At 41.3% G+C, this 12,805-nt stretch overlaps 1 protein-coding gene across 7 annotated transcripts in view; it reads left to right on the top strand.

Moving 5' to 3' along the window:
- PDGFA (platelet derived growth factor subunit A) overlaps positions 1-12,805 on the top strand; it is a 33,204-nt gene that overhangs the window by 13,357 nt on the left and 7,042 nt on the right. For 2 of the 7 annotated variants that reach the window (XR_006177618.1, XM_042864286.1), the window contains exon 5: positions 4,993-5,119. The exons of 1 other annotated variant lie outside the window; for it this stretch is intronic. Coding sequence is in view for 3 of the 6 variants with exons in the window: in XM_042864286.1 (XP_042720220.1) it covers positions 4,993-5,119 (127 nt within the window). In the remaining 3 variants the exon portion in view is untranslated. Of the gene's footprint in view, positions 1-4,992; positions 5,120-6,602; positions 6,686-7,656; positions 7,772-7,901; positions 11,197-12,805 lie in introns of those variants that run through there. 4 more of the 7 variants (XR_006177619.1, XR_006177620.1, XM_042864287.1 and 1 more) reach the window with 4 other exon arrangements.

Genomic DNA, 12,805 nt, shown 5'->3' with positions numbered 1-12,805 from the left:
CCCAGAAAGGTCAGCAAGTGGGTTTGCATCATCTAACAGGCTGAAGCAGAGGGTGGTTTCTTTGTTTTACTGAGGGCCTCTGTATTCAAGGTTAAGAAACAGCTGAAGCAGTGTGAGAGGAGCAGTGGAGGGGCTTGTACTGGGGCATTCCTTTCTTGGGGACACGACTTGAAGGCTATAGGGTTTCAGAATGTCCTCACTTTGCCTTCACAGAGCCATGTTCAGGTGGCCAGCATACTGCTACTGGGCTCATGGAACTGGAGCTGCAGGGAGACTGCAAGCCAGGGGTGTTGGTGGTGTGGGTTGGTGACATGACTTCCCCAAAACAAGTTCTCTGAGGTTTCCCCTTTGTTGGGTGGAGCAGTGGAAGGGAGGTTCCCCTGCCCTGTGACATGGGGAGCTCCAGAGAGCTCAGCTTCTGGTCCTAAAGAGCTCTGCTCAGCAAGCTGTACCTGTAACAGCACTGCAGCAATCTGATTGAGATGAAGTACCTGGCTGGGAGTTGCCCTTTGACAGGAAGGAACAAGTTGCAGTTCTATCCTTCTGATAGAGAAATGGTAACAAGGATTGGTGAGGAGGGGTGTTGTTATCTGTTACAGATATATTCTTCTGTCTGCAAAAGCATTTCAGCAACATGTGCAGATTCTGTTGCTTCTGCACAGTAAGATCACGTATTTACCAAGTACAGAACTGCAATTTATTTTGGGGGTTTCTGAACTGAGTCTTGCCAGGATGTTTCTTGTAATATTCAGCACAATTATTATTCACATTTTTGGTCAGAGTGGCAGAAAACAGTTAATATTGCAGAGCAAATCCTGCTTACAATGATGAGTAGCCAAGCTGAGTATTACTGTTGTTTGCAGCAATGCTCATTTCTAAACACAGAAATGACATAAATCACCTCAGCTCTTCTTTCTGCTTTTCCTTGGGCCATAGCCATAACAACTTCAGCCATTTCTGAGTATTCAGCACTGAGCTGATGGAGGAAATTTAACCTAGTATGTTCATACAGTAAATTAATACAGGGGAAAGGGAGCTGGAGAAAAGGGATGCTGCTCCTCAGCTGTCGCTTGGGTGCTGCTGAGAGGTTGTGAAGGACAAAAACACAGGAGGTATTCAGCAGAGCTGCCCAGCACCCAGTGGTGTGTGCACGTGAAATGGCTGTGTGTCGTGTCTGCAGCCTTAAGGACGTTTTTCCTCAGTGACCCCTTCTATCAGTAGGGTAAGCAGCACTTTGATTTTAGCTGTGACCTAACAGAAGATTACTGCTGGTGGCAGGCAGGACCAGCTGACAGGGAGACCGAAGGTCAATTTAGGAACGGAAGAAACAAGGGAAGCCCCAGTCCAAACCAAGTGAAGTGTTCTAGCATCTTCCCAACATGCCCCACAGCAATCTCAGCCTCTCATGCCTTTGGGGGCTGCATTCCCAGCATCCTGCTGCCATGGCACGGTGACAGGGCTGCCCTGCCTGGGCTTCCCCCATTCCACAGCAGTGGCAGCACCCAGCGCCTCGCTCCGTGCAAGGAGAGCAATCCCCAAGTGTCCATGCACAGAGCTTCCCTTGGGGATTGGGCTGGCAGAGTGCCCTGCAAATGGAGTTTTAATGGAGTGGCAGCCAGGCTGTGGGGCGGCCCACCTCCGTGCATGGGGCAGCGCTGCTTAGCTGGCAGCACGTCTCCTGGTGGGCACTGTGCCCATCCTGCCATCCCTGCAGCATGCAGGGACTTGGCAGGTCCCTGCTGAGCCCCTCCAGTGCCTTTATGCCCTGCAGGCCTCCGTCTTCCTCGCAGACCTGAGGGCAGTATAGAAGGAGTTGTGAAGTGCTGGAATATGGGAGAAATGGTTAATCCCAGGCAGTGCCCTCAGTCCGTCATTTTTGGTTTTATTTCCCATCCTGTATTTAGCCATCAGCTTCATGAGCTTTGCTACTCTGTGTGTTGTGAGGAAGTTTCTACACTGAGATTTCCATGCAAGCTCCACCCCGTGGTAACTGTCAGCTGTGTGCTAGGGCAGTTCTGGATGCTGCTGCTTTTAGTGCTTCTTTCATCCCACTGTCATTCATTGATCTCTCTCCTGCAGAAGCTCTAGGAGAGGTGTTTCCATGACATTTCATAGGGCCCCATATGTTTTTCAGATTTCATTTTCATTTTAACCTAACCACCACACCATACTGCGGAATGATACGCAGGCTCTGCTGTGAATCAAGTACAGTACCATTGGTTACACACCACTTATCCAAGCTAGTCTGTTGTCTTCTTTCTCCCTGTTAGTCCTTATATAGTAATCTTCAGTTCTGGAGGGATTTGAGGTTGTGGTTTTTAGTTCTGTTGCATTAATGACAAGAAGAAGCTGATGTTGGTATGAGTGGTTTGCTGAGGACTGGCCATCAAAGCAGTTGGTATTACATGTGGCATTAAGTGTGCAAGATAAACACCAGGGACAAAAATACGAAGCAGAAAACAGACGGTAACAAAAGGCCAAATCCCACACTATTAGCATAGCCATCCCTGTTTATAGCCACTGAAAATCTGACCTGCAGCCTTTATCGTTTTAGATTAGCATTAATTGGCAGCAGGTGCTAGGAGATGACACAAGCATGGCAATTTAACTCTTGTGTGTGCTGCTGCAGTTTTAATGTTCACAGCATACTAAAAAACATCATTCCTTCAACTTGCCTCGCATGAAGTAGGGCAGTGAAACGTATGCTGGACTGTACTGTAGCTACAGTGTATTGAAAACCCAGAGATAGAAACTGCTTCTTGAATTCTTTATGACCCTATCATTCAAAGCATCACCTTCTTTGCTCTTTTTTTCTAATGTTGTTTGATACCAAGTAGCCACAGAGACTGCATCTAACTTTCAGTTTGGCAAACAAAGCAAAACAGGGACAGACTTCAAAATGTTTTTTGTTGTGTGTAAGTTTCAAGCTGATTTATTCCAACAGTTGTAATAAGCATGGCAGATCTGAAAGCCGTTCTGTGATTGCTGGGTCTCTTTCTTTGTCTGTGGTGATGAAGGTGTCTTAATTACTGTTTGTTTTTGTAAATTTTAAGGATTAGTCATCCTTTCATGCCAGATGACTTGGTTGTACCATACATTTTCACGTCTTCACACTCAAGGACTTGTTGGACTTGGGTCCTGACAGATTTTGAAGCATACCGCTTTGACCCTTTGTTAATCTTCAGCCTAAAGCATTCTTTTATGCCATGGCCAGCTCTTAATCTGTTTATATGGATATAGGAGAGTTTTTGAAGATACCTTTACTGTGGACATCTTAGTTAATGTATCTGTCTCTCCGCAACTTTTGTTTGCTGGATAAATGAAAATGGTCTCCAGATCCTGTTGACAGAAGAGGCGGTGACCAAAACATGGATTTGAAATCCTGGCTCTGTGCAAGCAATGGCAGACCTCCCATTGACTTTAACAAGGCCAGGATTTTGCTCTCGCTTCTGTTACTGTCATTCAGAGGTCCCTGGTAGTTTATGTACATCCAAAGAGCCAAGAGAGTTTCTGGGAACTGGGAATGTGATGTTTTTTCCAGCCACCACTCTCGTTCTTTGAGGCTGTTGTTCCATTTTGGGGAGGGCCAGGGAATGGTTTTCATGGTTTGAAGGTTGATTTTGGAGCTTTGAGAGCCTGCCAAGCACACCAGTAAACCATTACAAGGAGAGAGTGAATGTTTTGCTTAGGGGATTTTGCTTGGATTGGACCCTTTGGCTCTGTCATTTAACTTCTCTACAGGCAATCTGCCTCTCTCTTCCTTCTGCTCCCTCACCTGTCTCATTTATAATGCATACCTGTATTAAGTTCCTGTTTGCTGGGACAGGCATGGTGCAGTCCTTTTTGTCAAGCAGTAGACAGATCACTAGTAGAACTGAGGAGCCATGATTTCATTTCAGTGCTTACCATTTTAAGCAAACGGTTGCCACCCTACTCAACCCAAATGTAAACTAAATTTAGGTACTGTCTAGGGCTCTTTTCCCACTCTGTGCCATTTTCTGTTGCATGGTTGTGATTATCGTGCCTGTTACTCTCAGCACAACCCCATGCCCAGTACCCCACAACCTATCTGTGTCAGTGCCCCAGCCCAGCGGTGCTCCTGCTGCCTGCACTCTGTTCCTGCCCTGCCTGCTGGCAATGGACTGTTCAGGTTTCCTCACATTCAGTGTTCCTCAACCTCAATGTCCTTTTGTGTTGGTTTTCTTTGCATTGAGATCTGCTGCTTCTCCAACATGCTGCTATCCAACCTCACCTTGCCCTCCAGACTTCTCTTGTAAAGGGTGACAGTGTTTTAGCACAAAGTCGGGCAGTGCATTTGGAAGCAGTTGGATGGATCAGTGAGGAGCAGCATACCTGCTAGCCTTCCACAACAAGAACCAAAGGCTGGATCTAGTTTGCATGTGGCAGTTCCCTTGGACCTAACAACAGTGTGTGGGAGCTCTTGTAAGCAAGTCTCGGGTTGTTGCAAGGAATGAGTAGAACTGAGATTACTGCTTTCTAGGCTGATACTCAGATGCAGGTCTCTGAAGGGTTGAGTACTTTACTTCCAGAGGACTCTGAAGACAATGATTTGTGATCTAGAAAATGTGTTACGATCTAACTGAATGCCTTTGTTGGTAGCCTTCAGCTTAAGAGCAGTGGTCAACATGTACAGAACAGCATGCTGAAAGTGGCAGTCTGCAAGAACCAACGCCGAGTAGAGTTCCTATATAAGTTTATTGTGATATATGTGAAAACTGAGTTGCCTGAAACATCAAAATGAAATGAGTGGGAAATTATTTTATCTTGGGGGAAAACTGTTTCAAAGTGCTGAACTTGAGTAAACAAATAGCCTGTGCAATAAGTGGTTACATGATGCACAATTAAGATAAAAGAAGATTATTATGCTAACATTTTATGTGGGTTTGGCTTCATTCAAAACTAGAGGTATATCTGTCTTCAGTCCTGAACTATGTTAATGTGTCTCAGTACATACCTCATCGTATTTTATAGGTGGCAAAAGTGGAATATGTTAGAAAAAAGCCAAAATTAAAAGAAGTTCTGGTGAGATTAGAAGAGCATATGGAATGCACCTGTACATCAACAAATACTAATTCAGATTATAGAGAAGAAGAAACTGGTATGTTTTCCTTTTATTTTTGCATTAATGCTTATTTCATATAGAACTTGTTTTTATTTTAGTAAAGAATGTAAAGCAAATCTTGCTTCCAGTGAACACAGTAGAGCCCCAGCTACTTCCCTGGGTGTTGGAGATGCAAAATTAGAAGCAGTTTGTGCTAGATAAAAAAGTTTGGACTTGAAGTTTAAATTCTGTCAATTCTCATTAGGTTAGACTTTAAATAAAAGGAAATGCCCAATATTGCTCAGGTCTTGCTTAATTAAGTTAAAGGTTGTCCTGTTGCAGCTTATTGGTGAACTCTGTTGCCTAATTTCTTTGGACTTTGTGGAGACAGAGTTAAGGCTGAGATTTACTTGACCTTGGGGAAAATACGAAACGAATATAAAGCACTGAGGAGTAAATTTTATATTCAGAAGTAATAAGTTTTGAAACAACAGTGCCTGTTTCTGTTGTTTTCTTACTTACACATAGTCAAGAATTCATTGGCCAGTGTTAGGTTAAATGTGTGCTCGCCCTCTCAAGACAAAACTTAAATAATCATGGGGAAGGTCATGTGGGGAAGTACTTATTTCCAATGTGATTTTCATAAAGTGCCTGAAATTACTAGCTCAGATCCTCTTCAATCAAGTGTAATGCAGGACTTGAAACATGTTCAGGAAACCCACTAAAGTTACTGCGAAAGTTCACTTTCACCTCTTCCAGGAGCTTAGGGGGTTACAGTAGACTCAGTCCCAAAATCAGTGTCAGTAAAGAGCAAGTAAATATAGGAAGAAAGTTGCTCAGTGGTGATGGATTTCATAGGTGTCTGGGTAAGGACTGCCTCTCTCTGGCATGGAGGCGTTAAACCTGGCCTAAGGAAATGCCAGCTCCAGCTGCTCTGAACAGCAGAATTAGAATTTGTATAAAAGCAACGATAGGCCTCTGTTGTGATTTCTATTTGACACTGATTTATGATCTAAGCAGAGTGTTTCAGCTCAAGCTAGGTTGAGTTATGAGTAGACAAAAACACGTTTTAAATGGTTATTTTTGTATATATAATTTTTTTTTTCTGTCTTGCATTTAGAAAAAAATGTTTGGTTAGATAAATTATGTGCGAAAAATGGGGTAGAAATTTAATGGAAGAATACAGTTTTCTAGGATTTAATAACTGATGGGAATAAAATTTGTACCAGCAAGTGGATGGTGAGCTGAAAATAGCTTAACTACAGAGCTGCAAGTGTGTACTGAGTACAGCATGGTAACAGTAATGCTAGATGGATCTTCGTAATGACGCATGCGATGCCAGCTTCGTTTATTATTTCTTTACTTTTGTGTAATTACTTTATAAACCGAATGTCAAATCAGATGTTATGAAGTTACTTCTTTAGTGCAAAGGATAATGAGATTTCTTTGAAATGTAAACGGCTTGAGTATTTATGACTTCAGTGTTCAACAAAATGCATTACCTTGGGGCTTTTGACCAGCCCTGCCCTTATGTTAACAGGAAGGCCTAGGGAATCAGGTAAAAAACGGAAACGAAAAAAGTTAAAACCAACATAAAACCTACTGGAACTATTTGATATTCAGGTAGGACCTATATGCTGAACACCCTAATAGCACAAGTACTGGAAAACTTAATCAAATACCATCACTTCAACTTAATCACTGTTCAAAATCTTGACACTTGCTACCTCAAGGCTGCAAAGAGATTAGATTTGATTGGCTTTGATAATTCTACCTGCTGGTATTTTTCCTTTAAGCTCCACATCACCATCAGCATCTTACATTCTTGAGCTACTTCCTTTTCTTGCCTTTTTTTATTTTTTCATTTTTATTTTTTTGGAGGGTGCTAATACTTCAGCTTCTGAAATCTCAAGTTCCATCGCCTCTGCTTTTGTTTCATTATTATTGATTTCTGAGGTCAAACATCACATAATAATGCATGAATGAATTGCCAGGTTACAAACTGTTGTGTTCCCATCGTTGTCTATACAGCATTGAGTGTATGTATGTAGTAAATATTATTCTTTGCATGGCCATCAAGCCCTTGTTTTGGCATGAACTGGGATTGGTTGTACGTGCCCCTGAGGAGGAAGGTGCTTAGAAATGCCTCTTTTGTGTTGCAAGGCCCTGTGTTACTTACAGCACAAAATTAAGATCTTTTTTTTGCTCTGTTCAGTCTCAGTAGGATAACAGTCAGTCATCAAAATTCATGAGGTTTTCAGCATAGTGAAAAACTAACACCCTCTGAATGCAGAAATGCCTGAAATCTGTTGGCCAGCGTATTAGCGGTGTATGATGATGAGACGCACGTTCCAAATTGAATACGGAGTTTTCATTTCTTAATGACTTGTAAATTATGCAAATTGCAGCACTTGCATTTGGTTCTAGTGTTTGGAGTGGGAATGATTTGGATTTTGCAGTGTGTGTACCGAATGCCCTTATGATGGTGAACCGAATTTCGAACATCTCGTTTTGCACATAAGCTCCCGATGGCAGTGTTCGTTTTTACTGATGTGTCTTTTCTGAAGAATGCTAAACTTGATATCCTGTTTCAGATTAACAGGTATTTATTGGGAGTAGTATGATAGAAGCAAAGATTTTCTAAAATTCAACCCTTAAAAGTGCGCATGTAAACTCAATCAGAGCAGCATTTAGAGCTCCTTGCCCCAGGTTAGTGACTCTTCATGCAGAACAGCTTTTTTTTTTTTTCTTTTAATTTTTAATTTTTAAGTCATCTGCTTTGAGGATAGGACCTTTGATTCTAATCATAGAGTTATTGTATCTTTTTTCTCTCCTGCAGATGTAAGGTGAAAATAAGCTAGAAAAAAAACTTCTCTCTGGGACATGGATGTACATGGTTTGTTACATTCCTGAACCTACTATGTATGGTGCTTATTGACTGTATACTTTATTTGTTCTCCTGTGTGGAAAAAAAAAAAACAAAACAAAACTGGCTCAAAAGAACACTTAATGAGAACAAAGAGACAATGTACATTTGTTTAATGTGACATCAAAGCAAGTATTGTAGCACTCTGTGAAACAATAGGAAGCTTCCCTGTCCAAAAAAGAAAAAAAAAAAAAAAGAAAAAAACAGAAAAGAAAAAAGACAGTTGAATGAATGAATGGAGGATACCAAAAGTACCCAAAAACATGACAAAAATCTGAGTGAATAGTGGATTTCTGTCAGAGCAGTCAACGGTGCTTTACGTCAAGAAATGTGCCTGCGTTCTTGATGAAGATGGATGGACACTGATGGACTTCAGGCACAAAAAAAGCAGGAATGTATGAAATGATCAAATGCCACGCAAACACTATAGAACAATACATCCTTGCTTGGTGGTGTTTTAAAAGTCTATACAAAAAAAGCAACAAACCTTCTGGGGAGCCTTAAATTTTTTTTTTTTTTTTTTTTTTTTTTTTTTTTTTTTTTACACCATAAAGTGATTATTAAGTTTTCTTTTTACTCTTTGCCTAGCTTTTTATTATCTCTTGGACTACATTTGCCAATAACACATATAAAAGACTGGTATAATAGTAAGAACACGAAACATTGCGGTATTTCTCCTAGTGGGATGCAAACTAATGAGATGTATTAAAATAAAAGTGGTATACCTATGCATAATTTTCTAGACGTTTCTTGGTTTGTGTTCCCCAACCTCCCCCGTAATTTAAAGCATTACGTAAAAAGAAATAAAGAGGAAAGAAAAGAGAGACGTGCGTAAACAAATCATAGGATATCCATGCAAAAATCCTTTTTTTTCCTTTCAGACTTATGCCAGTTGCCTACTAGTGATATTGTGTTAGCAATTGTCATTCTTATCAGTATACAGATACTTTTATTTCACATGTTGGAGCTGTGTGAAATGTACAAGTTCTTGTATCTGCATTGTACAATGTCATGGTGGCATGGGAACTACCTTGCTGCAAATATTTGAACAAAACCTAAAATTCTTTATTTTTGGTAAAATGTTATGCTTTATGTGTATTCAACAGAAATATGTGTTTTTGTAAAGGTGAAGTTTGTATTTTTATCTAAAAATTAACAGTTTTATATACCTGAGAAAGCCTGCTATGTTTTCTTGAACCAAAAAAAAAAAAAAAAAAAAAAAAAAAAAAAAAAAAAAAAAGAAGAAAAAAAAAAAAGCATTTTGTGGTCATATTTTTGTAGTAGAATAGCCCAAATAACATCAAAATCTATTTTAACTATAGCAGGGCAGATAAAATAGTCTGGCATGAGCCCCTGTATTTTCAAAGTGCCAAAGGATGATGTGTTGAGCTCCCCCTGGATTGCAGTAGGAGCCACATGTCTAAATCCTGCTTTACTGCTTTGGAAATTCAGGGCTGTGCCAGATATGACATGGCTCCTCGCTGGGCCAAAATCACTGCCCCACCCCAGTAGTTTGGATTATGCATCCTTTGTTTTGTTTGGGTTATCTCATTGGATATGTAAAATGAACTACTGGATTCTTTTCTTTGTGGAACATCGGCAAAGAGATGAAAGAGTTTTCTCCTCTTAGTTTGGAATGGGAAAGAGTTCATCTTGAGACAGCGTTTCCACTCAAATACAAAATACCTTCAAGTGTGAGTGAGCTGCAGAACCTTAAAACAGCAGAAGAGAGAGTTTTAACCTTTCCATTTCTTTAAGTATAGCTCAGCCATCCCCCGTCCCTCTAGCTATGTCCAGTTTCAACCAAACAAAGCAATGTTAGCTAACAGGCATTATTGGTTTCAGATGCTAATGCAGAGATAGTTCGTCACCGTTCTATTTTGTGGTCATTTTCCCGGTGTATTTGTTGAGCACCAAAACTGGAAATACATTTAACTAAGATTGTCTGTGCTTGTTTTCCACTAAGTGTACTGTTCACAATGTTATGCACATGAATGTATGTGTCTGCGTTTAAAGAAGTGTATAAAATGTAATTTATATATTTATGTTTCAGTGGGATGCCAATAATGTTGCTCCGTTCCTTTTTTTTTTTTTTTTTTTTTTTTTTGTCTGAAAGATATCTAATGAAAAAGAAATCATATATCCATTAAAATCGTGTAGATGAAAAGCATTATGTGACCCACTCAGACACTGTGCAGGTATGAGAGGATGTTGAAGTCACTTAAGTGGAATAATTTGCAAAAAACCTTTTGGAGAGTCCTATGGTCACACTGGCATAAGAGGTTGCATTGAAACGTGTGGGCCAGACTCCCTGGAGTAACTCTGTTGACTGTAACGGAGCTCTGCTGATTTACACCACCAGCGAGTCTGGCCTGTGTGAAGTTCTCGGGAAGAAAGTAAGCTAAGAGGCATGCATTTTGCTGGTGCCAGCAAGTAAGTGTGTTACGCCAAATTCAGCAAACCAGGAGAGAATGAAGACTGAATGGAGTCTTTTCCAGTAGTCGTTTGTTTGAGGCTTGTAGAGTCGAGTTAATTTTGTTACCAGGAATGAAACGCACATGAGCCTTTGCTCTCGAGCACAATGTTTATATGGCATGCAGCAGATAACACAAAAATCTCAGGGCTATATTCTCAGCTAGTATAAATTGGCAAATGTTTTTTACTTCAGCCGCCCCTAAGCTAATTTACATCAGATGAGGATCCAGTCCGCAGTTCTAAAGCACGAGGAGCAGTGTCAGGACATACGTGCCATTTGCTGTCACCCGGCTGAGATATTACCCGGAGCCTTGTGAGCATCGCAGGCCGTGCTGTTGGGCCTTCTGTGAGCTGGCAGATAACAACCAGAAGGAGCACTAACTGTAAAGGTTGTGACACAGGAGACATTAATTCAAAGTTAAGTTGGACATTTCAAGGGCCATATCCTCAGCTGGTGTAAATCACTGTTGCTCTGTTGCCTGCAATGGAGCGGTACCAGCTTACACCACTTGAGGGGCCGGTCCTTCATTCTTGCTCATCCCTTTCACTCCTCGGTCCTGCAGGGATCTCAGATTGTCGTGTACTGTTAATGTAATCCTGTGTTCTCTAATACTTAAGCACAATAAGTGAATATAAGAATGAGTGTCAGACTTAACTTTGAATGTCCGAGCTCTGAAATGGTTTGTTTCACCATTGTGGCTGTAAATTAAACAGTTCTCTGTGCATCTGTGAATGCCGTGTCATACCTTCTTCCACTGTCTGTTGGAGTTGGACTCTGCCTGGGCTTCTGAAGTGCAGCACTTGGAGCGACAGAGGGAAGGGTGTGAGCAGTTGGAGCCGCCAGATACATGATTGATAACTGCTGTTTGTGGGGTGGGGTGCAGCAGGGTGCTTGAGGAGGGACCCGAAGGTGGCAGTTGTTGGAAGTCCCGTTCCCACGCAGTGCTTCCATGCCTTGTTTTTGTCCTTGCACAAACTAGGTGGAGGTTTGGGGGCAAGATGTTCTGTTTACATTCTGCAGTTGCTTCACCTGTCCGGAGATTCAGAAGTTCTTGGTCTGATGTTATCCTTTTTGCCGTCTTTTCTGATCAAAAAGCCTATGTGTAGGGAAGTGTCAGAATACACCTCAGTGTCATCATACGGTGCATGACTGCTGATTCTCTAGTCAATTTTTTGCATTTAATTCTGTGCTCCAACTTTTGGAGCTGCCCTTCAGTTGTTTCTGAGTGAAGTCAAAGATTACGTGCCAGTTTTCCTTCCTCTTCTGCCATTTTTCGTCCTACTTGGCATCCGCTTTGTTAGCACATGGTGACTAGCAGTTGCTCCTCTCCAGCCCAGGAGGTTCCTAGGCAGCTCCAGATCTTCTGCGTCTTTGAGCTTAAGCCTTTTATTCTACTTGGAACAGCATCTCATGTATCTCCTCCCTCCAGTGGGCTGCAACATTCCAGCTGTGAGGTTCTCTTGGCTGCTGTCCTCAGGTCCATATTCGCCTTCTGTGGGCTGTTTTCCAGCTACTCTCTGCCTGACTTTCCCATCTCTCTGTTTCTCTCAGAAATAATTTTCCCTTCCTCGATTCTTTCTCATCACACATCTCTTTGCTTTCCCTCTGCCTGCGAGAACAGTCTTTGATCTGTTTATCTTGAAATCAATTGCTTTATCTAGGCATGTGCCTTGAGATCTGTCTCCCAGGCTTACAAGCCTGTAACTGACCACACACGTGAAAAACAAATGCTCTTATATAGACACATGTTTATGGAGAGAAGAAGATTCATCTTTGCATGTGGCAAAATAGTGCTGAAGGCTCCCTTAGAAGCTCTGTCCAATTGCAGTAACGCTGTAACTCTGGAATAGTGGTGTTGAAGCTCTTCAGACACTTGACAGCTCAATTAAACTCAGTATCCCCATTTATAATTTAATTTGGAAGTGCACCCAAAAGCAAAGATGAAGTTGCAAAGCTACCTCAGATTTGCATGCTCGTATTTTACTGTAAAGTGGAGGAAATAATGTTTATATACCCCTTCCTTGGCTTTGAAACTCTTACTCTGAATATTGATCTGGCCCTCTCTTGAGCTGAAAGTTTTCATCGCTTTCAAACCTAAACAAAGCAGAGGTACCTATTTGTTTTCAAGGAATTTGTTTTCTTGGTGTTTCCAACTCCACCGCTTCTTGAAAAGCAAATCTTAGAGACATAGAAATTGCTGGAACCAGTGAGGTTTCCACTTATGTGTGCTTTAATTTGATGTGGAAGAGAAAAGCTTGTTAGTGTTTTATTCCCCAAAATTGAGCCTATAGATGTATATATATATATATTTAAATTTAAGTAATTACTGTGTGTTTTCCCA

This window comes from Lagopus leucura, unplaced genomic scaffold (genome assembly GCF_019238085.1).
Source record: "Lagopus leucura isolate 7727_CA_CO unplaced genomic scaffold, USGS_WTPT01 Super-Scaffold_760, whole genome shotgun sequence".
NCBI lineage: Eukaryota > Metazoa > Chordata > Aves > Galliformes > Phasianidae > Lagopus > Lagopus leucura.
Note: the sequence above shows the minus strand (reverse complement) of the source record. Positions and strands in the feature narration are given on the sequence as shown.